This window comes from Natator depressus, chromosome 4, assembly GCF_965152275.1.
Source record: "Natator depressus isolate rNatDep1 chromosome 4, rNatDep2.hap1, whole genome shotgun sequence".
In the NCBI taxonomy this organism is placed as follows: Eukaryota; Metazoa; Chordata; order Testudines; family Cheloniidae; genus Natator; species Natator depressus.
Genome location: NC_134237.1, coordinates 40859967 through 40886228, shown reverse-complemented (window position 1 = coordinate 40886228; position 26262 = coordinate 40859967). Strand labels below are relative to the sequence as shown.

The following is a 26262-nucleotide window of genomic DNA, read 5'->3' as shown; positions in this document are numbered from 1 at the left end:
CTACATTATGCATCCGACTGCAAGTTATCTGGAGGCTATGTTTGCCACATGAAAGCAGATGCAAACTTGCCACTCTCATTTGAGACAACAGTTAAAAAACCTTCACGCTCCAACATATTTGAAGAAAACAGATGTAAAATTGGCTTAGTATGCTATGTTCCTTCTTAGTGGCTATTCCAAACAGAAAAGACCTTAGTAATGCTCTTAGCTTAGAGAGTTCCTCAGGCAGCAGAGGCCTGTGACTTTGGGCTAAAGGTCCTGCATTCTGCCCCAGCCACCCAACCCATCGTGTGGCAGGCATACGGGGGCACTAATTGCGGGCAGCACTGCTCATCTACCATTTATCTTAATTTCTTCTCAGAAAAGCATACTAAAACCTGCTAATAAAGCGACAGGTTTTGCCAACATAGGAATACTTACGTAAATGTCCAACATGAAGCCATCTCACTTGGTTTTGTTGGACTATTTACTATTGCAACAAACAAAACTTTCTATACTTAAATATGCTATACAAAGAGCTCTCCATGCTGAGGGATTTGGGACAAAAGCCATCTGCTAGTATCTAAGCCATCTCGTGCCTCATGATCAAGACACCTCAAAAATATTGTCAGAGACCAACAAATGGCAGATTTCAATGACTAGCTCAAACTATTGTTTCAAAGGAAGGAGAGGTTACTCACCTTGTGTAGTAACTTGAGTTCTTTGAGGTGTATCTCACTTGGGATGCTCCACTCCAGGTGCGCATGCACCCTGCATCTTTAATCAGTTTTTTTTTTTGGTAGCGCCCATTTCGCCCGTGCATGCTCAGTTACTTCTCTACCACAAAGTCTGACAGAGGAAACACCAAAGCAGGGGGGAGCAGAGCTTGGTAGTGGAGCAGCCACAAGGGCACACATCTCGAAGAAATCGACAAAGGTGAGTATCCTCCTCTTCTTCAAGTAGTTTCCTTGTGGGGGCTCCACTTCAGGTGACTCCCTAGAAGTCTATTCTAACTTTAGCTTGAAAGGACTATTTTAAACTCCAAGAATTTCTGAAAGTATGAGCAGTCAACATTAACATTCCGGCAACAACAGTCTTAAGTACCACGGTCGAGTAATACGTCATACAATGAAAACAGTTCTTTTCTAGTCATGCTACACAATTTTAGTGTGTACATATAAAAGGAAAAGCTCCAAAATACACATTTGTCAGTCCATTAGTTACAGAATCAAGATATTTTTGAACACAGTTCTATCAAATAAACCCAAAACCTCAACTTTTCCATACCATCTGATTTAGTGTCCTGTTATATATGCTCCTCACTATGATAAAGATTAATTTATTCTCAATAGAAGATTTAAATATCTTATTACATCTCTGAATAAGCATCTGTTAGATTTGCAGACTCATACTTACAACTGTGACTTTATCTGAGCAGATCCTTTTGGCAACTGATTCATGTAGAGAAAAATATTTATCTTTTGTTTTAGACTGAGCAGGCTTGATGCTGGTTCCATACAAAATATGGATTTGTCCATCATAATAGGATTTTTACTGTAGAACAACAAAAGCTGCCTGTAAAAATACCTACAACAAAGTGTTATAGATCAAGAAATGTTGAAATATGCAGACTTTAAAAGACTTAGCATATTTGTATAAAAAACTAAATTCATTTTAAGCTGCTGAGCATTTAGACACAACTATTTTATTCAGCACATCTGTAAGATCTGAATAAATAATCTAGTAAAGAAACCTGAAATTCTCTATATAAGGCTTCTGACTTGTTTTTAATCCACAGACACCAATAAAACACGATTCAATACAAAAAAGAAATTGGTGACTACCCAAACACTGGAAAAACACCCAGAACAGTTACTTATATCCGAGGACTTGTCTACACAGAGCAGTAATGCAGACTATAGGGGTGTGATTTCTAAAGAACACTAATGCCACACATTGACTGGCCCATGTAGACCCTGCTAGTGTACACTAAAGGTTCCTTTATGAGTTTTTACTTAGTACTGTTTGCAACAATACTATGTTGAAGTGCACTAGGGAACATCAAACATTATTGAGAGTAAATATTACTGTAATGAGAAAAGCTGTGTAATACACTACATACAGAAAAAAAACCCACCAAAAAGCCCCAATTTTTGGACAGCACCATAAAACTCAAAAATTGCTAAAAAAATTAAGTTAATAAACCTCCCAAACAGTAGCCCTAACTATAGAAAACTACTATTCACAAAATGCATTGCCATCAATATTTAGATTAATCAAAATGGTTGTCTGCAGTTCTTAGTTTACGTACTCATCTTCTTACCTAAGCAGAGAGCGTCTTGCAGTAACAACAGCATGAGTGTCATGCAACACTCTCCCACCATGATGAATGCACTGACTGTAATTGAATTCTCCTGTGCCTAGAGCGACAACTTCATGCTGTCCAGCTAAAAAGAAAAAGTAGTTAACAAGTAGTTTCATTTGATTGAAGGATCCCATCTTTTTAAAGCAACTGCTTTTAAAGGAGGAATTAAAAGGATTCCATTTTTGATTATAGTGTAAAAGGGGAGAAGAGAAAAGTGATTTAATCTTATGAGGCCACCATTTAATTATCGGTGGAAATTTGATTGGTAAATGAAAATAAATTACCTCTTTACCATAAGAGTTTAGAGCATATTTTAAAAACATTTCATTACACACCTGTGGACCACTATACTTTTAAAGTCCTGGTATATCACTGACCCTGTAAGTCCCTGACAAATTGTAAACTGAAGGGGATAACGGAGAAGAATTCAGAACTCTGCTCTTCTAGAAGGGAGAGTAGTAGTTTTTACTCAGTTTCCACAGAGACATCAGAAGAAATAGTTTTGGGGGACTTTTAAAAATCTTGTGAGAGACTGATGACTCCCTTAACTCTTTCAACTCAGACTGCTAAGTGACAGCAAGATAAATGCATCAAGTGCAGTTACAGCTTGCACCAACTTTGCCTACCTCAAGGCACAGAAAAAAAGACCTATGGCTCAGTGAGTATCAATGGTGCAGATGGCTTAGGCACTAACTTAAGTACAAGGCAGGGGAAGACAAAAGGATGGTATTGTACTCTGTGTACAGAGATTAATTTGAACTCTATTCAATACAGTTGGATCTTATCGTTATCTTGGTGAAACCCACCTCCAAGGGTTTTCGTTAAATGCTCAAATACCTCTCTTCTCCTTCAATGTCCTTCGCTACGCTTTCAGTGTGTATCTCCTCCCTTTTCCTCTGTTGCTGCCCCTCAGAGCTTCATCCAGAGTTTGTTAATTTTGCAGTGACAACTCAAGCCTATTTCACCACTTTGATTTCCTTATTACCACATCCACAACCATCTGGGTGATTTCTCCTTCAGGATGTCCCATCAGTTTAAGATCAATATGATAAGAACAAAGCTCATTGTTTCCCTTCCCTTCTCCATACTGGCAGGACTCCACCATCCTCCCCATTCCCCAAGTTGGCATCTTTGCAGTATATCTGGCTCTCCCTTTATTTCACCCCACTACTCAATCTTTTTTGCCTTAAACTTTGTCCTCCTTTCCTTGCCCGCCAAAAAGATTTTTCTTTTTCTCTCCATCTCTGAAAACTTGTCTACATCCTGTTAATCCCCTTTTTAAGATCATTGCAACTGCCTCTCTCTATCCTGGATGATGTCAACATTGCTCTCCCCCATTACAGATAGAATCCCAGCAAAACCTCCCACGCCTAACTCCCTGACCTTGTTGTTAACATACGGTAATACCAGAGTTTAGAAATATGCCCTAAGGTCCAACACTGTAGCAGGAAGATAAGGCACATGAGAATTATAGTATCCTCTTCCATGCATTGCAAATTCCATCAGTAGAGCAGAATAAGGCAACCCCCAAAGATGGAAAAAAGACCATTGGAAAGCAATACAAATATGGCACCTCACATACTGATTATTGTCAAAAGTAACTTCTCATTTTGAAATACATAAAAGTCAGTCTATTCTTTTGTACAGTGTTCTACATCTTCAGGACCTCTTGGCTAGCTAACAACTATACCTCGGGGGAGCACCCTGCAACCCCCCAGATTCATCATTTGAATATAATTGTGATATTTCACATAAAGCATGCCATGTGAGATATCATGGGAAAGGTTATGATCTGCTGAAACCCACTGTTCCCTCTAACTATGTATATCATTAATGCTTATGAAGTTATGAGAATTATGTTGTATGACTGTCACTAAAATATGCTGTGGGTATGGGACGCACCCAGATACTAGTTCCCCAAAGACAATAACCAGGGGGATAGCCAACACCAGGGCAGTGTCAAACAACCATCAACAGCCATTGTCCAGCAAGGGAACTACAATGCAATGACTCACTTGTACAAGGCCACACCAGGGGAATTGCTCAGCCTTGCCTGGTGACTCAGCAATGCCCACCAGACATGCCTGGACTTATGTTCTCCAAGCACATAGACTAAGGGTATAAAACAGAACACAGTGGCCCCATGCATTTGCCTTTTCTCCTCCCACTACCTACGCAGCAAGGAACAAGAACGCTCAGAAGGCTGAAGATTCCAACAGAGGAGATTGGCCCAGGTTTAAGAGACAAACCTGTATATTAAGGACTTGAAGATCCAGTTGGGTCAGAACACTGCTTGACCTAAATATTGTCTAGCATGATAAAGATTAAGGTTTAGACTGAATGGTTATACTTTCTTTTGGTAACCACTGACTTTTTGTCTATCATTTATAATCACTTAAAATCTCTCTTTTGTCATCAATAAACTTGTTTTAATGTTTATCTTTACCAATGAATTTGCCTGAAGTGTTTGGTAAATCTGCTCAGGTTTACAAAGGCTGGTGTATATCCACTTTTCATTGAAGTGGTGAACCAATTAAACTTGCATTGCTCAACAAAGGGTCTTGAGCAGTGCAAGACGGTATATTCCTGAGGTACAATGCTGGAAGCTGCGGGGATTTTGCTGGTTCCTCTCTCTGTGATTCATGAGTGGCTCTGGGAACACTCATGAAATCTAGATGGGTGTGGGGCTCCACATGTGGTTGTGCTGAGTGATAAAAGCGCCTGGAGAGGTTTGCTGCTTGTTCTAGCAAAGCTTTGCGACAGACAGCACAGGCTGGAGAGTTAAGGGGGCACAGAAGTCCCACAAATGGGGATCCCATCACAGATGGTACTTTATTTGGTGATATCCCTGAAAGTCACTGTAGGCTGCATCTACTGCACAACATGGCCTATGATTTCAAAGAACATATATATCTATCTGCATTTTCTGTACTGTCTAACTTTGGTCCAGTGAGTGTGCTCCAATTACTTCATATTAGAATTTACTTCAATTAGTCCCTGCCCCAGAAGGCTTATATCTGTTCTGTGCTTGTATAGCGCCTAGCACAGGGGTGGGCAAACTTTTTGGCCCGAGGGCGACATAGGGGTTGCGAAATGGTATGGAAGACTGGGTAGGGAAGGCTGTGCCTGCAAACAGCTTGGCCCCTGCCCCCCCCCCCCACCCCGACTGCCCCCCTCAGAGCCACTGACCCATTCAACCCCCCCTGCTCCTTGTCCCCTGCCCCTATCCATCCAACCCCCTCACCCCCTGACAGACTTCCCGGAACCATCCAACCCCCCACTCCTTATCCCGACTGCCCCCCTCTGGGACCCCACCCCCATCAACCCCCCCGCTCCTTGTCCCCTGACTGCCCCCTCCCAGGACCCCGCGGGACCCCACCCCCTATCCAACCCTCCCTTCTCCCTGTCCCCTGACTGCCCCCCGCCCTGAACCTCCTCCCCATCCAACCGCCCCTGTCCCCTGACTGCCCCCCGGGACCTCCTGCCCCTTATCCAACCCCACCCCTCGCCCCCTTACCAGGCCGCTCAGAGCAGCAGGACAGGCTTATTGGAAATCCTGGGAGGTGGGTGGGCACAAGCTGAGCTGTCTGCGCAGTGGTGTAGCTGCTGGACAGGGGGGACAGCGGGGGACGGGCCGGGAGCTCAGGGGCGGGCAGGACGGTCCCGCGGGCCAGATGTGGCCCATGGGCGGTAGTTTTCCCACCTCTGACCTAGCACAATAGATTCCCAGTCCAAAACAGGGACTCCAAGGTGCTATAATGAATGAATAATGTAAAGCTTTCAACTATGAAATGTGTTATCCTGAGAAGCAACCCTTTAAATTTAATTTATTGAGAACTCCCAGTGAAACGCATATAACAAAACAAATAATTTGTTGCGATTGCCCTCTGAAAATTCAAAATGAAAAGTAAGTCTGAACAAGTGAGATTATGCAGCAGTTTCAACCCCAACAATCTTGAGAAGGCTTGCATCTTTCATCTTTTCTGGTGAGGGCTAACATAATGGAATGTTTTCCATTTCAATGCGTACAAATCTATATTTATAATATCCTCATAAGGGAAGTACAATTATGTTCTGTTTTTTATAGATGATTTTATGGTACGTCAAAAGGAGTATGGTTTGCTGGTTATGGGATTTATTAGGCTACTATACAGGTTAATCTACATTACTATATTATGCTCAATACCCCTTTTGGTATATGCACCCTACAAATACGAGATTTTTCATACAAGTACACTGAACATTCAAAATAGACTTGCCTTTTTCAATTATAAAAGCAGCCAGTGAATTTCTACAACTCTGGTACTCAGGATATTTGGCAGCCAGACTGTTAAAGGTTTCCCTGACAACTCGTGAAAATTTTTCATACACAAGATGCCTTCTCTCTAGTGAACAAAATAATTTAAAAAGAAAAAAAGACTGTAGAAACCAGCAAAATACAACTTTGTAGGAAAAAATAGAACAAAGCAATGTCAACCATTCAGATAAGCTACAAAACTGAACATATGATAAAGTCATTCAGTACATTCACTAATCCATACTAAATAATGCCAACAGGCATTTTTTAATTTAAAAATTAAAAGTGCATATGAAAAATTGAGAATAAGAAAACTCAAGCAAGTTATGCTGGTATGCTCCCTAAATGCAATCTATTAGACACAGCCTTTTATATCTTGAGGACAGAAATGTTAATTCCAACTCTGCCACTGACTCACTGTTTGACTTTAAGCAAGTTCATCTGTGTATTTATCCATCTATATGACAGGTACACCACTCTTACCTCAGACGTCACTGGGAGATTAGTGTCACTAAAGCAGAGACATCCCTGCATGAACCACGTAGCAATATTTTCATAGCTATCATTAAGTTGGCAGGAATGAATACCAAATACAACTCTGTAAAGACATTGGTTAGCTTTCCAATTTAATTTTCTGTGAGGGAAAACAGATTTCCTACCATAAGGCATCTTTGACATGTATGTCGATTCAGCTGAAACTATGGGTTCTGCAGGAATCTGGGGAGGACCTGTAAATTTAAAATAAGAAAGTTTTAACTGTGGGAAACATTTAAGACTTTAAAACATTCATTGTCATTTAGTGTTTCTAGCAGTAGAGTAGTTACATTTTAGTTAAAGTCCCAAAATAAAAGGTTATTGGAAACAATTTTTTCAAGTTACATACATAGAAATAGGAAGGCCCTCAAACAACCGGAATAATTTAAATTCACACTTTGCCATCTGTCAGTTGTTTTATCATTGAACAAAAATAAGCTACTTCACAATTAATTTAGTTACCCTAAATTAGTTCACATTCTATAAAGTACTGCTCTCTTTCAAAGCTATAGCATGTGAGGACAGAAGATTATTAATAAAGTCCTTGTCTCAAAAAAGCAGGAGATCAACGTTGTAATGACTGAATTCTTCAGAAAGCAGTGACTTAGTGCAATAGGACTTTCAATACAAGAAGTCTAAGACCATGAACAAAATTTAAAATAATTTTTTACTGGAAAGAATAGCTGTAATAACATGGAAGACTCTACAGAAAAGAAACTGCTTAAAGGGTTAACTTATTGTTTTCTCCTCTTTGTAGATAGCAAGAACCTTGAAAGCAGCATTTAAAAATACAAGAGCAGGAAAGGGAAAATTTAAGGATTGCAAACTGATTAACTCTGCTGGAAGGATTCATTGGAATGGGCAGAGACACACTGATGCAGGAGTGTTTAGTCAAAGCTACTCTACACATTTATTTTTAAAAATACTTTTATTGTAGAGATGTTACTGGAATATTTACCTGAACTTTCAAAAACCTTTGGTGCTGTATCTTCCAACTGGAGTAGCTCATCAAGAGCCAGTTTTGCTGCATTTGATTTAGACTCCTTTTTGTTTTGCCCCAATCCTGTCTTATATTCAACTCCATCTACCACTGCACAAAAAGCAAAGTAAGTCCCCAAGACGTTGCCTAGAAAAAGCCGTATACAGTTAGAAGTTTATTTTAACGTATTCATTAGCTTTATGCATTTATAATTATGGAAAATCAGATGAATATAAGGCCAAGATATTTTAACAAATCCAAGCTACTTTTTACATTTACAAGAATTATATTTTATACCTTATTTCACCTTTCATACAAGATTCATAAATAGATTTATACACATTAATGAAAAACCCAATTTTTCAGAGATGCTAGGCATTTCATTTTAGTGCCTTCACTTAGGTGCCTTTCATTTTAGTGAAAACTATGGCCATTCAATGCTTCTGTAAAATGAGGCTATTTTTCTACTTCTCAGTAGTGGTGTGATGTTTGGGACCTGAGCTTCAGAGAGAAATTAAGAGTAAAATTTTCAAGAATACCTCGACTCAAGAGCCTGTGTTCCATTTTCAAAAGTGATATAGGAGCCTAAATCCTATAGCCTTTCAATCAGACTAAGTCTCCTAAGTCCTCAAGTCACTTCTGAAAAAGGGGGCTTACGTTTATGGTAAAACTTCCGAAAACGTATTTCCCAACATCAAAGTCTGTGTCAAAAAAACAGAATTCCAGTTTGTCAATATCTCAGCTTTCCTCTTGGGTTAGTTTAACAGACACATTACTTCCTAGTAGGCTGAGAGCCCAATGAAAACAAGACCTTCGAAAGGTCAGGTTCCATCTCTTTTTGCACTGCACCTGACAGGACAACCTCCTGTCATTGCCATGGTTTGATCTGTTAACCAAGTTAGCCCTGGGTGGACACGGATCTTTCACTGACTGGCTCACTTCCTGCACAGTCCCACCATATCTGATTCAGTCTGGGAGGATTCAACTGAATAGCACTGAAAAAGCATTAAACTCTCCATACAGATGCAGGTTCACTGTGACCAAATATCAACGTGAACCATCCCCAAAACACATAAGTGGAGAGGATGCAAATTACACATCATGAAATGAGTATGTTCAAGGTCGCATAATATTAACTCATATTTGGTACAAATTTAGAAAGCCAAGTTGTAAATAAAGTTGCTTATAATTAGAATGACAGCCTATAGGTATGTCTACAGTGCAATTAAAAACCCACAGCTGGCCCATGCCAGATGACTTGGACTTGTGGGTCTCACGCTAAGGATCTGTTTAATTGTGATGAGACATTTGAGCGCAGGCTGCAGCCTGAGCTCTGGGACCTTCCCACTTTGAGCCTGAACATCTGCATCGCAATTAAACAGCCCCTTAGCCCGAGCCTGAGTCAGCTGGCATGGGTCAGCCAGGGGTATCTAACTGCAGTGTAGACATATACTATAAGAACTAATTGTCTAAAAAGTACCTGAAAAAAGTACTCAAAGACCAGGGTGAGAGCTTTTTCCTTTTCTGTAATTGATTTTGTAGTGACCACATTAACCACTAATTGGATTACATGAAGGCATGATATAGGCATAGTAAAAATAGCTGTTAATACTACATACAGTACAACCAACATTTAAAAAAAAATTAGTTTCTGTATCAGCTAGTCACACCAACTGCATACAGGGTAACTTCATGAGGCAACAAGGACACTCATTTACCTGTTGTAACAGTTTCCTTCAAATCTAGTTGCACACGCTGCATTTGTGCAAACTGATGCAAGGCAGATACTGGATTCATCTCCCCACGTTTATATTTTAGTATAAACTCCTTTGGTATTTTCTTTGGAAGAATTGAAGTGATTGGAAGTGGATGGGCTGCTCTGGAACATAGCAAGTCTGAAACATGACCTAAAATATATTTGTTAAATTAAGATGTTAGTGTGTACTAAGCTAAAAGCAATATATAAAAGTAAAATGAAAGTGTGAGAATAGTATTGCTGCATCTCAACAACGGCAACCTGGAAGATTAAGCAATTTGTATTTTATTCTAACGGAAGAGGTTGTAAGTAGTTTTGGTAACCCTGTAAATGTTAGTGCCTACCCCTTTAAAGGCACTAAGGCTTGTTCCTTGACTAGTAAACCTGATAGTCTCTGAAGTCAAACCCAGTCACATATAAACCCAGAACCAAAGGCCATAATTTCCAGGGATATAAGTACTTCCAGAGATTACCTGTTTATCTGATTTAACACATAAAAATCTGTTTCATGGCGTACAAAAATAGCAGAAGCACAATCCATAGTTCTTTACTACAGTATCACAAAAGGCAATAATATTGTTTTTGCCTCACGCCATGGGCCCTCAGGTCCATTTTAACGGATCATGCAGGTGCCTAGGATACAGCACTGGTGTTACCCCGTATCTACACTAGAAAAAAGACTGGACTTTAGCCTGATCTAAACATGATTACTTTTCCTAAGCAAGACACTGCCCAATTATCCAAGTATGTTTTGAGCTTTAACCACAGGAGAAACATTTTTCTCCAAAAAGTCACAAAAATATTATTGCGTTCAGTTCACAAATACACACAAGCACCTGCCACATGAAATAAATGCTGCATCTAAATTATACAGAGTAAGAGTTCCTCTTCAGTTATAATAAACATATTGATAGAAAAAAGACTCAGAAATAAGACTACCTGCTAAAATCTTGAACTCCCGCATTCAAAAGTTACATATATGCGGGGGACAGGGAATCTGTTACTATCAAACAAAACTGTAGTTAAAATTCTCAGCTTTTTCTACAAAAGATGATGCACACAAAGCATGTTATATACATGTTAGTGCATTTTATATGAAGTGCTGTGTACACATTATAGACCTGACGAAAGAATGAACTCTAGCTGGGCAGACCCCTGCACCCACATGGATCCTCAACTGCAGGTTCCAGGTAGAAGTAAAGCAAGAGAGACTGGGATGAAGGCAGAGAGCAGATTAGTCAGCTGAGAGATAGCATTAGCTTAGAGGGCTGTAAAGATGAGGATTCTACACTTCTCTTTTACAGAAAAGCTATTTCTGAAAAGTGTTTATCGTTATTCAAGTTTATTAAGATGAAAATTCCCTGTACTTCCACCTGCAGAGTCACCCAGTTTATACACACAAATTCCATAGATGTTACACGTGATGTTAAACCTAAATAGGCTGCATCTCTTTATTTACACCACTGCTGGATAATAATTAAGAAACAGTCAAATAATATGTTTTACTGACATGTACAAGAGTAAAAAGATAAAAATTAAAGTTAATAGTTGTAACTTTTTTATTTGCCCTCAATATGTTATTTTTTTCAATTGGTAAGTAAAATATTTTTCATTATGAATGATCCTGGTAAAAAGCAAGTAGATGGCATATCTAGGCAGGTTAATTTTCATTACAATTTTGCAAAGCTATTTGTACGAGTGTTGAAAGGCGATTCTTAGAAGAAAATCAGCTTAATAAACTTAAAGACAATACCTGTGATTTGTGTCACATTACATGCTGAATTTGGCATGCTGTAATTTTCAGAAGATGAAAACATCAGGCCCATATTCACAGGGCGTGGAGATGGCGGAGGAGAGACTTGAGGAGGGGGTTCAGTGGGCAAGTTCTTTTTTAGCATCTGAGCAAAACTGGGTACTCTGGAACCTCGAAACCAGTCATTGTTGCAAGCCATTTTTCCACCTACCTAAGAGCCAAATTTAGCCAACAGATATTTTTAAGGCTGTTGAACATTAGCATAGCCTAGCAAATCTGGACAATTTCCCCACAAAATTAGTTTTACATGTTTCATACCTCCTGATTCTTTCTGCTAATAAATAAAATTACTAAATTCAAAAGCACACTAATAGTAGTTGAGACCCAAACTTACAAAAGGGGGGAAAACAGAACATAGGGAGACAATGGCAATGCTATCAGTCAGCTAAGAACTTTTCCCCTTTCCTTGCAACCACAATTTGAAAAGCAACTGCTCTGCTGAGTCCCAGGTGCCCTAGATCAGTAGTTCTCAACCAGGGGTCCAGGGCCCTCTAGGGGGCATCAAGCAGGTTTTGGGGGTGGGGCCTCCAAGCAGGGCCAGCATGAGATTTGCTGGGGCCCAGGGCAGAAAGCTGAAGCGCCACCGCGTGCAGCTGAAGCCAGGCCCCTGATGAACCCCACCACTCAGGGCTGAAGCTGAAGCCTGATCAATGTAGCTTTGTGGAGGCCTCTGTGGCCTGGAGCCCCAGGCAATTGCCCTGCTTGCTACCCCTAATGCCGGCCCTGGCTTTTAGATGCAGAAAACCAGTTATGGTGGCTCAGAAGGGCCCTGGATTTTTTACAGCATACTGGGGGCTGGGGGGAGGTTCAGAAAAAAACAACAACAAAAGTTGAGAACCCCTACCCTAGATTACAAAAGCAATGGGAGCGGAAGCTCCAGCACGGCTGCCCAGGCTCAGCAAGGCAGAGCCCCACGTGGCTGGCTTTCACGCCGATTCAGGCTCTAGCCCCTTTGGCTCAGGCAAACAGGACGGGAAGGTTCCTTTGTCCCACTGTCGGGCAGGTGCCCCGGCGGGCCAGGCTTCCCGTGGGAAGGGATCCCAGCCTGACACCATGCCACCTACCCGCGGGCTGGAGAAGAACGGCGATGGCAGCGCCGGCCCAAGACTCCCTGCGGTTTCCCCGCAGCAGGGGCTTGTGCCAGCCCCACCGCGCTGCAGGGCAGGCGCAGCAACGGGAGCAAGGGGCGCGCACTAGGGCCGCCTCCCTTGGGGAGCGCAAGCCACTGGCTGCGCCAGGTGAGGATCACTCTGCAGCCCCCTCTCCGGGGCACAGGCTCGAAGACGAGGCCGTGCCCCGTGACCGAGGCTTGTCCCAGCACCACCCCGGGGCCCTGCACCGAGCGAGGGGACTAGAGTCTCCCGCGAGAGCAGCCCCCCGCAGTGATTTAAGTTCCCCTCGGCGGCTCCCTCCGTCCGCACCGACGAGTCTGCTCAAGACCGGTGCCCGGGCCAACTAGCGAAGAGGGGCGCGTGACGTGACCCGACACCCCCGAGTCCGCTTCCCTGGCCGGCAGCGGGGCCCGAGGGCGTCTCTGAAAAAGCTTCGCCCTCAGATCACGTGATCCTCTGACCAACCGCCGACGGGCCTGGCTCGAGGCGGCTCAGTGCGGGGACGGGGAGTGGGATACGCACTCGGCCTAGGTCACACAAGGTCTCCGTATCCCTCACCTCGCGGGGGAGCGCGCCACATAGAGACCGTTAACGCGCCTCCCCCCGGCTGTGCGGGTAGTCTGCGCGGGCCGCCCAGGGCCCTGCAACCCTCTAGCCGTGAGCGGCAGGAGCAAATTGGAGCCTCGAGCGGGCGCGTAATAACAGCATGACCGGCCAGCGGCCACCCCTCCCCATGGGGCGGGGGACGCCTGGGTGGGGCTGGCGGCCCCAGGCTCAGGTGCTTTGTCATGCACCTGCCGCCTCTCCCGGGAGCTGGACTCTGCTTCCCGAAGCAGCACCGTGCCCTGCGGTGGCCGCCCGCCCGCCCAGCCACGCTCCTTCCCCTCTAGGGGCCTCGCAGCGCTCATTGTCAGGGCGTCGGAGCCGGCCTCGGGGAGGAGTGCGCTCGGGCGCCAAAGCCCAGCCGCCGGGAGGTGACAGCAGCGGGGCCGTTATGCCTCCTCTCTCCCGCGCCTACAGGGTCCTGCTGTGTGCACGGGACAGCCCCTGGCGTAGCTACTAGCGCTGGTCCCCGTCTAGACATTTTCCTGTGGCTGGAGCCTGGCTCTTTAAAAAGTAGAACGTAAAACGAACCCCACCCACTGCGGCAAGAAACATCAGCCTCTGCCTAGCTAGGGGAAAGCCCCACGTTAGAGACTTTTAAGAATAATCCCAATGTTGTACATGGGAAAAGTTAGAACAAGAGTCCTCAACAGTGACCTAGTTTTCAGCTGCAGACGGCTCAGGTGATAATATCCACAGCACCCAGGTTTACATGTGAAGAGGAAATAAACATTTTAAAGAACAAATATTTAACAGAAAAATAATGTAGAAAGGTGGATTACATTGACAACATGAAAGGTACAGTTCCTCGTCTTTCATTAGATGAATAAGTGCATGTGTGATTGAAGGACACATTACAAAGGCAACTGGCCAGAAGAGCTATTTTTGTTTTTGTACAGCTGTGCTTGCACGTATAGACATGTAATTTGAACTTTATTCACAGGGCACGATTGAATAATGGGCTTTAAAAATGTGCAGTAGATACAAGCAAAAGTGTTAAGCTACCTACACCCCCCCACACACACATAGAGTTCTTAGTAATCCTGAGAGGAGCAAAGTAATTTGTGATGTTCAAGTGTTAGAAGTCTTATTCAATAAAAAAAGTCTGGAAAAAAAATCATAGCTTCCACAGGCTCCTATAGGCTTCCAGAGGGTGGAAGACAGATTTTTATTTACCGTAGTAAACTCTCAGATTGGCATTGGATAGGCTGTCATTTTTCTATTTCATTATTAATAGATGTTGCCCTAGCTCTGCCTGTCCCCATTCCCTTACAGCTTAAGACATCATAAACTCCAAACTTTTTTTCTAGTACTTGTACAATTAAAACTCTGTAATGTAATCTGTTTCCAATGCTTGAATTAGGGGACATGGGCGAGCATGCCCCACTAACACTTCTTACTGCTACTTTTTGAGAATAAAGGAACTAAAAAAAAACAACAACAGTTACTGTTTTTTATTACAAGTGTAACAAACTTAAAATGATTTTTAGCACTATAACAATCACAGTTCCATAAATTATATACATACAGGAATTTATACAAGTCTACATTGACAAAAAAAGCCATTAACAGAATCACATTAACAAGGGTGTGTGTGTGTTATGGCCAATGAAAGTTATGAAAATTCACAGTTAATCTGCACATATTTTAAAGATGCAGGAATCATATTGCACATAATAAAACTGTTAATGCTAAACAGCAGATTTACAGTATTTCACCTATTCTTTCACAGAATATACATTGGTCATAATCATGCAATACTTTACCACATACAGAATGGTATCGTATACCACTGTAAACAGTCACTTACAATGTAAGTTTTAAATATAGTAGCAAAAAAGCTGTTAGGTTTCTCTTTAAATCATACTTAAAATAAATTCTTATTATACAATAAAATATCAGTCTCAGACAGAATGGAAATAAAATTAGTTTAGTTTACAAATTATATCTTCAGTGTTCTTCCTTGTCTTTTCCCTTCTTTTCTTTTTCATCCTGTAGAGCAGTACCAAGTTTTTTGATAAGGACTGATAGAACTTTGTCCAGTGGGTCCATTACCCCCCGTTGAAGCCACTTAGGAATAGTAGTCCTGGCATGATGAAAGCCCAATTTTTGAAGAATGTAATCAACACCTACTGGGTCAATCTTTCTTCCAGTCCAAGAGATTAATCTAAAAAACAAAAGAACCCAAACAAAAAAAAAACAAACCCCAAACCCAAAAAGGTTAAATCTCTGCGTTAAGTGTAAAACTCAACTAAGCCTTAAGTAAGGCATAGCAACTAGAACCTTCATCATAAGTTAACATTGGCACTGTCAAATCAAACTTTTTTTACTTCTAAACTGTGAAATTCCAACAGGCATTTATTTCAGTCTCAACTAACTTATGTAAATAAATTTTGTATTTATACCTTTTTGGAGAGACTAGATGATTCAGGAGATCCCAGATGTAATATGTCATCTCTGGATCCTGTGTCAATTTGGAGCATGTTATGAGTAACCAAAAATAGTTATCTGATAGGTGTTTATTGGCCTGGGTGGACTGAGTTGGTCATCTCACAGTCCAGTTCTTAGCAGGCAAGTATTCACTTATCAAAACATTATAGTTAGCAGTAATTGGTGCCCTTGTTAGCAGTCTCAGCAGAGACCAACAACTGAAGGAGGCATGGAGATGACACAGTTACCCCCTCGTTCTCAGAAGTGATTCCTGTTGGTCAAGGATGAAGTGCATATTTAGGGCAGCGGGTGCCTGTACACCTGTTCCTGCTTCTGTTGTGTGGGAAGTTTCATCAGCCATATGGCAACTTTTAATGAGAACTACATTCATTCTATAATAACTTTTTAAAAATACTTAATAGTTCCATTCCCATTGTGAAAATGGAGGGAAAAAAACCAACCCCCTTTTTCCCTCCCTGCATGAAAAAAGGAGTTTCTTAAATTACATCAGTAGAGAAAGCAGGGGATCTAACTAGCTGACAATCAACAGAAAGTGAATATTTGAAAGAGACATTTCTCATTTGAATGTCTGCCTCAAATTATTTTTATAGCCCCCAGAAGTGTGTTTTACATTTAAAAAATTTAAATAACCAATAGATCCCTGACCCCAACAGCTTACATTCTCAAGAGAAAACATACTGATAGAATAGAAGAAAGGTTCTAAGTTCTTTTTTTAAATTGGAAATTAAAGATTATTTGAACAATAGGAGAAAAAGGTAAATGACAAGTTAATGTGTGGTCTTTAATGAGCTGCATTTTGCTTCATCTTGACTTTGAGCACCTGAGAACCTTGCTGTTGTATGTGCAGGAGTTCTAAGCAGTATAACTTTCAGTGCTTTTATCCAGTGGCTATTCTCAAATTGGACTTGTCAGCCATAAGTGGATTCATTCGGCATCTGACTAGATCTCTTACGTGTACACCATGATGCAGCGGATCAGCCATTGTCTATGGTGAATTATGGTATTACCCAGCATTTGTTACCAAATGACATTTCATATACTGTAGCAGGTGTCTTCCTATCAGCATCGAACAGCCAAAGCAGAATCTGTGACAGCTTCCATAAGGCTAGATCCCATTAGTAGGTTAACTATCAAATTGAAACATCTGTGGTTTGAAGAATAGTCTCTGCACTTAATACTATTACTCAGTCAAAATAAATGTAAAATTGAATATACTGCAAAATAAGCCTGCTAATTACCTAAGTGTGGGTTCCAGATGCCAAGTATTGCACATAAATTCTCTCCAGTCTACAGTAGTGTAAGTAATGCTTTCTTCTGCATCTCTCTCAGTGGAACTCTCATCAAGCACGCTAACTGGACTTTTCTGTCCTGGTCGAGTAGACAAAATACGAGGTGGAAAGATGGCTACAAAGAGGGGGGAGGGAAAAGTAAAATTTCATTCATGGGCATTTATTCAAGGCTTTGCTTGGACTTGGTAGTAAAGTAAGTGCTAAGTTCATTCTTATCTTGGACACATCTTACTTCACCAAGCATTAGGAATATAATTGTTACGCTCCTTTAACCTCCTTTAAGAGCAAGTTACACACACAAAAATAAACTCTCAAAATCCTCAGGTCTAATGAACCTTAAATACCTTAATAATGTAACATTTATTGTGCATGTATATTTAAAAAAACTATTCACACTGAATGCAAATATCTGTGCAAAACATTGGACTTCTCACACACCAGACACTCCATATTTATGACTTTCACCACATTTGTAATTCACCTCTAAAACACATGGAATACCTTGATGTGGACATAGCAGCAAAATGAGGGCAGACACATGCATGGAATGATGTGGCAGGCTGCAAATTTATTAAACTTTAGTACAGGGAAGGAGTGCTTGCTGCCCATGATCCATACGGTCCTATACCTGGCATTTACTTGGTTCCAGTGCAGGGATTACAGGCCTATAACTAAGGTTAAGATTTTGTCATGGTTATTTTTAGTAAAAGTCACAGGCAATAAAATTTCATGGACATCCATGACCTATCTGTGACTTTTACTAACAATTATGTGGAGGGGAGAGGGGAGGTTTGGATGAGGGATGACAGCCGTAGATAAAGTAAGTTACATCACTTATCGCCAAGTTCTCATACACAAAGATGAAGTTTTAATGTTAACAGTTTATAAACTAATCAGTTTTTTAAAGTTTGTTTATTCTTTAGATTTTTGTGAGATCAAGGAAGGTAGGTTTTAACTTTCTACCTTCAATCATTTTTGTCACCATACATAAGAAATACACACGTTTGAATAGGTATTTTTATATTAGTTTACATTTGCTAAAGATTAGAGCACTTGGTATTTAATAAACTAATACACAGATCTTCTGTAGCATTTTTCACTTACTGCAAGTGGATAAAAATTGATAATTTAAAAAACAAATCATTTTTATTTAAATCATTTAATTTGCTTATTTAAAGTACAATTTAAGTTTTTTTAAAAAATATAAACATGTTTATATTGAATTTAATAAAGAATAAGTTAAGGCCTAAAATTATTATAATCTATTAAAACATTTTAATAAAAAATAAATATGCTGAATCTGAATATGCTCACGGGTGTGAAAAGTTACACAGACTTAAAGCAGTATCTGCACCATGCTATGTTGGCAGGAGAGCATCTCCCGTTGACATAGCTTCCGCCTCTTGTTGAGGTGAAGTAAATATGCTGACAGGAGAGCGCATCTTCACCAGACGCAGTGCAGCCATGCAGATGTAGCACAGTAGTGTAGACTAGCCCTCAGTCATTAGTAGTGCTCTTTGGAAAATATAGCTCTGTAATCTCAGTTACACTGTAAGGGTAGGTTTTTCAAACTCGCTCAGTGTTGTCTTAATTGTAGTCCCATTGATTTTAATGGGAGCAGAATTAGGCCAACACTAAATATTCCGAAAACCTAACCCGTAAAAAGCAAGCCTTCATTTAAACAAAACAAAATTTACTTTAAAGTATTAATAGTAATGTATAAAAATAAATTCATATATAAGTGGCTTAATATAAGATGGTTCATTTACATTACATCATAAAGAGGTTTTTTTAAAACCACATACCTTTTTCTTTTTCTTTAAGATAAGCAGACACCAAGTCATGCAGAAACATGATTAATTCAGCATCCATCGTCACACAAATGTGGTCTGTGAATTCAGTTACTACACTGCACTCCACCGTTGGTTTAACACTGGTGTCTGGACAAAGAAAAGTAATTTTAGCATATTGTAAAGTGTGATATCTATACAATCTGTCTCAATTTTACACTATATATATTACACAAAAAACCTTAAAAGAATTGATGTTGCAAAGACAAAGCACTCAAAAATTAGGAAAGGCCAGAGTTGAGGTTGCCCAGCTTTGCAAATTTAAGATTCTTTTTATGTAGTTTTTTTCCCCAATGCAATTTAAATTTTTTAAAAGAGAATTCCATCATGTGGAACTATACTGATCCCAATTTGTGTCAGTGAACCATAACTATAGGCAGCTCTATCAGCTCCATGTATAATTGTAATGGACACTATTGGACGTGGAGGTCAAACATGCCTATTTGCGCAGCAGTGGAAAGGTTAACCACTATAACGAGATAAAATATGGTAAAATATGGCCATTTTGACCAAGATTTAAAAATTGGAAACCTAAGGTAGGCTCCTAAATTAGGAACTGGAAAGTATCTGCACTTTTAAAAGTTAGGTCACTTATTTTAGATGCCTGACCTGGATTCTCATTTTTTAAATGGCCCTTGTTTCTAAAATATATCACAACAAATTAATCCTATTAATCCATTTATTCAAAATTATCATAGATGGTGAGGGTTTTATTCTTCCAAGGGTTTTCAAACAGTGCCTGGTCTAGGGACAGTGCCTCAGGATTTAACATCAGAATTCACTCTAGATTAGTTTAAGAAAATGGAGTAGCCAGTGTCCTTCTACCCAGAACTCCAACTACCTTTAGATTAAAATCCCAAAATTTGAGCTGGTTCTCAGATTGTATTTTCTTGCATAGAAAGCCATTAATTTGTCAGCTTTTCAGTTTTAGGATACAAAGGTTAATTCTTCTCTCAGACCAATTTTACGCAAGTGTAACACCATTTACTTCAGTGAAGTAAAATCTTCTCATACTATTGCATAACTGAAGTAATAGTCTTGAACAGCGAGAAAAAAGGAAAAGAAAAAGATGTCCATTGCACCTTGTAATGAAGGTTCTTGTGGCTCTTGAACATGAATGGATTTAAAGTCCAGTTGCATCCTTGGTAATGCAAAGATGGTTTCGGTCTCATGGTTGTAACTGGATCCTCCTCTGAATCCACTTAACAAGCTTGAGCTTTTCACTGTTGTGCTGCTCTCTGTGTTATTAGCATCAACGTTTCGAAGCAGGTTTAGTTCTATATGGATAACAGCAAATGCTGCAATTCAGCAATCTTTATTAAAAAGCCTTATCAGCATTTAAGGAGACAGATTTGCAAATGTTCTAACCTAATAATGGTTTTGTTTTTCACTGCAACACGGTATTTCAATTTCAAGACCAGTCTCTCACTCCTAAGAATGTCTGGGCTGAGAACACTCTAGGACAGTGGTTCCCAAACTTGTTCTGCCACTTGTGCAGGGAAAGCCCCTGGTGGGCCGGGCCAGTTTGTTTACCTGCCGCGTCTGCAGGTTCGGCCGTTCGCGGCTCCCAGTGGCTGTGGTTCGCTGCTCCAGGCCAATGGGAGCGGCTGGAAGCGGCGCGGGCTGAGGGATGTACTGGCTGCCACTTCCAGCTGCTCCCATTGGCCTGGAGTAGCAAACCACGGCCACTTGGAACTGCGATTGGCCAAACCTGCGGACGCAGCAGGTAAACAAAATGGCCCAGCACGCCAGGGACTCTCCCTGAACTAGCGGCGGAACAAGTTTGGGAACCACTGCTCCAGGAAGTACATTTATTCAGAGGAAAGGGTAACGTCTCAAATCACTCCCACAGCATCCTTGGTGCATTATTCTGTACTCCTTACTCCTTCCAGATAATTTTACCTCACTAAAGAGAGACTACTAGGGCTGATACATCTTCACTATACTCTTGTTTTCTATTACTTTAAGAAAGTGATCTAAAGAATGGATAGAAGACTGACAAATTATCTTTTTGGTTTTTTAAGCAGTATACATACACAAGACTTTTTCTAACAGTTTCTTTAGAAACCACCATTTTAATTAAGGTTTCAAAACAATCTTTGTTGCAATCTCCTATTTTCAAATGCTTGGAACTTAGCACATTCACCTTAATTTTGGAAACTGAATGTGAAGATACTAATAATATATTCCCAATTATAATAAGTGTGACCACATTGCTGCACCCACCCCTCCACTCAAAGGAATAGTTCCAAAACTGGTTGAACTTTGAACCTTCAAGTTCGGTAGATAAACTGTTTTGAGCAGGAAATAAACTAGTTTTGCAATAAGGCTACAAATGTTTAATAGCCAGGACTGCATATAAGCAGTGAAAAATTGAGTTACAGTAGAAACTTAGAGTTAAACACACTGCAGGAATGGAAGTTGTTCATAACTCTGAAATGTTCGTAACTCTGCACAAAACATTATGGTTGTTCTTTCAAAAGTTTACAACTGAACGTTGACTTAATACAGCTTTGAAACTTTATTATGCAAAGAAAAAAGCTCCTTTCCCTTTTTTTAGTAGTTTATGTTTAACACAGTACTGTACTGTATTTGCCTTTTTTTTTTTTTTTTTGGTCTCTGCTGCTGCCTGATTGCATACTTCTGGTTCCAAATGAGGAGTATGGTTGATTGGTCAGTTCGTAACTCTGGTGTTTGTAACTCTGAGGTTCTACTGTATTAGCTACACACTTAAAGATCAAAACAATATCCATGTGTGCACAGCTTGTTAAGTGCATGGTGCTTAAAAGTCTGATAAGCCTGAGGGATCTGATACTTGTAGCGCCAAAGGAGAACTGGGCCAGAACTCTATCTAGGTTTTTGTATTGCCCCATACATAGAATCCAAGTATCTGTAAGAGTCTTGCTGTGTTAGTCAATCTTTGGGAAGCCCAAAGTCCACTCTGATTTGTCTTGGATTTCCTGGGTGAGGGGAAAAGAGAGAACCTTTTAAAGTGAAAGCTCTCCTCTGCTTAAAGTTCAAAACTCACTTTTATTCTAGCATTACTTATGTGAAACTCTGGGGGACATGACCCAGTAATGGGGTTTCAAATAAGTGAGGTATGGATTATAGGGGTTCAGCTTTTCTAGAAACATAAAATATCTATTCTTCTGAGCTCAACTCCTCTTTTTCCCTTTTTAATTTCAAGTCAACACGTTCTGCAGTTGATTGGCAATCAGGCCAGAAATTAATGAATATGAATCTAACCTTCATTCCTTGTAGCAGTAACATAATTGAACCATTCTTTCACACTTGCAACCCCATGTGGTGGGTTTTCATGGCGGCGCCTTGTTATCTTGGTGATTGTTGCCATAGGACTTTCTAGGGCTCCACAGGGTTTGGTGACCATTGTATTATGACCCAAATGAAAGTCCAGTGTTTGTACAACATATGTAGAATGCTCACTAGAACCTGTGTCAATGTAAAAAAATATATACATTCTGAAGAGAATAATAGTATGATAGGGCTTGATCCTCCTATCACTTGTACAAGTATACTAGTAAACCGATAAGGTAAAGCTAAGGTAAGTGATAGGAGAACTAAACCCTCCCTATTTATAGACAGAAAAGATTTATCAGAACAAGAAGGCTGTCTTCCTACTTTGGCAAAATAAAGTCTCCAAATAAAGGACGTATCAAATATTATATTCAACTAGGTGTTTTCGTTTATGCAACAGACAAAGCAAGAGGCAATATATTCTCTCTGGTACACCATCACTATTTTAAACATGTAGAAGCCTTTTTGGGAAAAGAACAATATTGATTCAAAGTATAGGAAAGCTGCTTTGCTTAGTTAGTGATGGTCAATTATGGTTCAAGAAAAGGTTCTAAAGTGAAGGATGCATTAAGGCTTTAGTTACCATCTTCCCAAATTTTTTGTGCTTCTGTCCAAAATGCAATGTTGGGTTCTTCAAGGTGAAACAGTGCCCAAGATTTTGAACGGAAATTAGGTCCATGGAAGCATGCCAGTGTCATGTGATTTCCATGCAAGCTCATGGATCCTCCAAACTGCATTCCGTCTTCTGGTAAAGGAACCTGAAATAAGGATATGTGGCCCCCAGATACTACCTTCAAAACCCCTGGCCAGTGGCGATGATGCGCTGCATCCAGCACTAGAGGAAAAAACACAAATATAGAAAGGTCCTCAAGCATGACTGTGAACTTTACAGAAGTGGAAGATACAACTGTAAAATGCCTGCTGGAATTCTATGTCTACTGAAAATCTGACTCTGGCTATACTAACTTTATACAGTCTATTTCACTTAAATTGTTTCAGCCTTGTCATGTGCAAAGACAGAGGAGATGAAAAAAGTATCCAAAGAAACATACTTGAATATCAATAAAACTCATATTTCTTTTGTTCAGATTAGGAGGTGCCCAAGTTCATGTCTGACAGGAAGATAAATGGCTCCAGCAGTGGCTATTGCTAGTCTTCATGGAGAGAAGTCTCACAAAACTGACCAAATAGCTGGTCTTTTAATTGCTTACCACCTACTACTGTGGGACTCTAACCGGACTCCAACCTTTGATTGGGGCCACTAGGCACTACTGTACTACAAATAAATAAGAATAAGCAGCAAAGATTAATACAGAAAATTTTACTGGTAGCCCAAAGGCAACCCACACATACAAACTGTCAAAATGGATTCAACAATTACATAAAATGAATAGGATAGTCTAAAAAAGTCTAAAAAATCTAAAAAAGTCAATAATAAAGAAATAATATACAGCTTTAAGGTTGATTAGAAAGTTAGACGACAAACATGAACCAAATATATCAGAGTTGGAGGGCTATCCAAAAGGGCATAAACCTTACATTTACTGAAAAAGTTTACTCAAAATCATTGACAAGGATCACATATGTGTGGGGAACACAGTCACTATATGTGAGCTATTCAAACCAACAGCCAACACACTACAGCATAACCTTTAGCAGTAACATGAGAGACAAGAAAAAAATGCAGCACTGAGGACTAAGGTCAATGATGCAGGTTTGGAGGAAGTACTTCCATAAAAAAATGCAAAAAAATTAACGTACAACACAAAGAATATTATGTACCTATTCTCGGAAGCAACTCTGGCCAAAAAATTACAGGATACAATTTCCACTATAGCATATACTGTGTATAGTAGTCAGTGGATTAAATTACCTTGAACACCATACAAAAGAGACCTCTGATGATAGTATTCTCCTTTGATTTTTATAACTTGTTCCTTCTTGTCCCGCCCAGTCCCAAACTCACCATCCACATATTTTAACTGTGGTACTGAATAATATCAATGTAATAACTACTGCTGGCTAAATAGATGTATAAAACTGCTACTTATTTGAACACACAGAATTCCAGTGAGTACGGTGAAGGCATCCTGATCGCTCTAGGATCAAAAGGGGGATACTAAAATGACATGAAATGTTCCCTGTTCTATCTGCCTTGTGCACTAGCAGTATGTTGAAGTAGGTATACACCAGATATTTTTAAATACTCTATATTTTAAAATTCCTTGTGTAGTAAGGAAGTCCCTAGATTCTTTATTGGTCATTAACAACTTCCATGTTTGCTTAGGAGAAATGGGACCCTCACACATCCAAGTGTTTAAATGAGGGCTAGTCAAAAATAGAATACCATTTTTATAAAAAGCCTTGGAAAAAAACAAATATTTTGCTTGATATTTTTCTCTTAAATATTTTTTATGAAAAATTTTAAATGAACATTGGTTTAATTTGAATGTTTTGTAAAGGCTTTTAATTTTTTGGGGCCCCCTCCCCACACTTTTTCACTTCTTTCCCCACTGGAAAAAGGAACGGGGGGGTGGGGGGGGAGGAGGAAAATAAACCTTTGAAAACCAAAACCAAAGTTTTTCAAAATACAAGAGTTTTTGTTTTAGTGGAAAATTCATTTTTCATCTAAAAATCTGATGACAAAATTATCAGCCAGCTCTACTTTTATATTTCCCAAAAGAGTGTATATTCACAAGAAGAGCCCTGAACTTTATTTTTATAGGCTATCCATGCCAAAAAAAATCTGTGGCAGATGTACTGAAGCTTTAGCATGATATCTTGTTACACTAATATTAATACTTTAAAATTCCATGGGACTTACTCTCACTCATTAGTGTTTGCAATACTGGAAACTAATTCTGAAAAATCTCACCTATAAATGGTACTGTATAACTAAGCTTTTTATTTTTATAATACATACGTTGCTCATGTGAGCTTTTCTCTATATTAGCCACTGTCTTAGGAGGAAGATAAGGAACAGGTCCCCAGGTAGACAAAGCCCGTTTGCTGGTATCAAACTGCTGAGTAAAGAACTCCTGAAGCTTCATTCCTATTTTTATCAGGTCTGGGGTGGTTGATCTTGAAATCATCACTTGAAAGATATCCCACTTCAAGTCTCCATGGACAAATATCTCACTAGAATATAAAAAGAGTAAGAATATTCACCATAAATTCAGTTTATATTTGATTCAGTACAAAAAGTGACTTGTTTTCACTTTCCTAACCTGCATTATTTTAATTTTATTTTATTTTTGTCGTCATCAGATATGATCTAGCCATCTTTTAGGAAACAAAGCATATGTACTTTATTCTTTTGGATGAGAGAAATGGACAGAACTAGACAGTGGAAACATTAAGTACAGTAAGTAGTATTACCTTTTATCAGAAATACTTGAATCCAAGATATTATACAGATTAACTTTCCATTCATCCTGCAGTTTAAGATCTGCATTACTGAAGATTCCCATAAGGATACTGGACCCCATATAGTCAACACGTGCTTCTGTAGAACCCATTGTAATCTGAATTTTGTGACTGGGTTGCTGGTTTGGATGTTCAGAAATATGAGCTGAAACAGAATAATTCAATATAAATATACAAGATGTTAAAAATAAAGGACCAGATTCTCTAATGTATCTTGACCCCTTTATGCCACTCTGGTGGTGGAAAGGGACTGGAAAGCCACTGAACTGTCCTAAGCATTGGGAAGTCCCCAAATTGGTATAGGACTAACATATCCAGCTCTTACATCATCTTTCCTGCAGTTCCTAGCATAGGGGTGTTTGAGGAGCTATAGGGTACATTGGAGTGCTGTGTACTCTTCCAGTTTCCAACTGGTAGAACACTTGGGGGCCACAGTCAGCCAGTGCAGGTTAAGAGCAGCCCTGGCCCGAGGCAGAGAACCATCCCAGAATCA

General features: G+C 40.0%; 2 protein-coding genes across 2 annotated transcripts in view; both read right to left on the bottom strand.

Annotated features, from left to right (window-relative positions):
* ADAD1 (adenosine deaminase domain containing 1) overlaps nt 1-12909 on the bottom strand; it is a 33537-nt gene extending 20628 nt beyond the window's left edge. Inside the window, exons 1-8 of the mRNA XM_074950025.1 lie at nt 12788-12909; nt 11664-11874; nt 9873-10061; nt 8134-8301; nt 7301-7369; nt 6604-6729; nt 2303-2426; nt 1396-1566 (exon numbers count right to left, since the gene is read on the bottom strand). Coding sequence (XP_074806126.1) covers nt 1396-1566; nt 2303-2426; nt 6604-6729; nt 7301-7369; nt 8134-8301; nt 9873-10061; nt 11664-11862 — 1046 coding nt within the window. The 5' untranslated portion in view covers nt 11863-11874; nt 12788-12909. The remainder of the gene's footprint in view (nt 1-1395; nt 1567-2302; nt 2427-6603; nt 6730-7300; nt 7370-8133; nt 8302-9872; nt 10062-11663; nt 11875-12787) is intronic.
* Nucleotides 12910-15156: 2247 nt separating this feature from the next.
* The window catches only part of BLTP1 (bridge-like lipid transfer protein family member 1), a 228614-nt gene continuing 217508 nt past the window's right edge, over nt 15157-26262 (bottom strand). The window contains exons 80-87 of the mRNA XM_074950819.1: nt 25722-25914; nt 25267-25481; nt 22927-23178; nt 22275-22478; nt 20111-20305; nt 18984-19118; nt 17128-17293; nt 15157-15605 (exon numbers count right to left, since the gene is read on the bottom strand). Coding sequence (XP_074806920.1) covers nt 15389-15605; nt 17128-17293; nt 18984-19118; nt 20111-20305; nt 22275-22478; nt 22927-23178; nt 25267-25481; nt 25722-25914 — 1577 coding nt within the window. The 3' untranslated portion in view covers nt 15157-15388. The remainder of the gene's footprint in view (nt 15606-17127; nt 17294-18983; nt 19119-20110; nt 20306-22274; nt 22479-22926; nt 23179-25266; nt 25482-25721; nt 25915-26262) is intronic.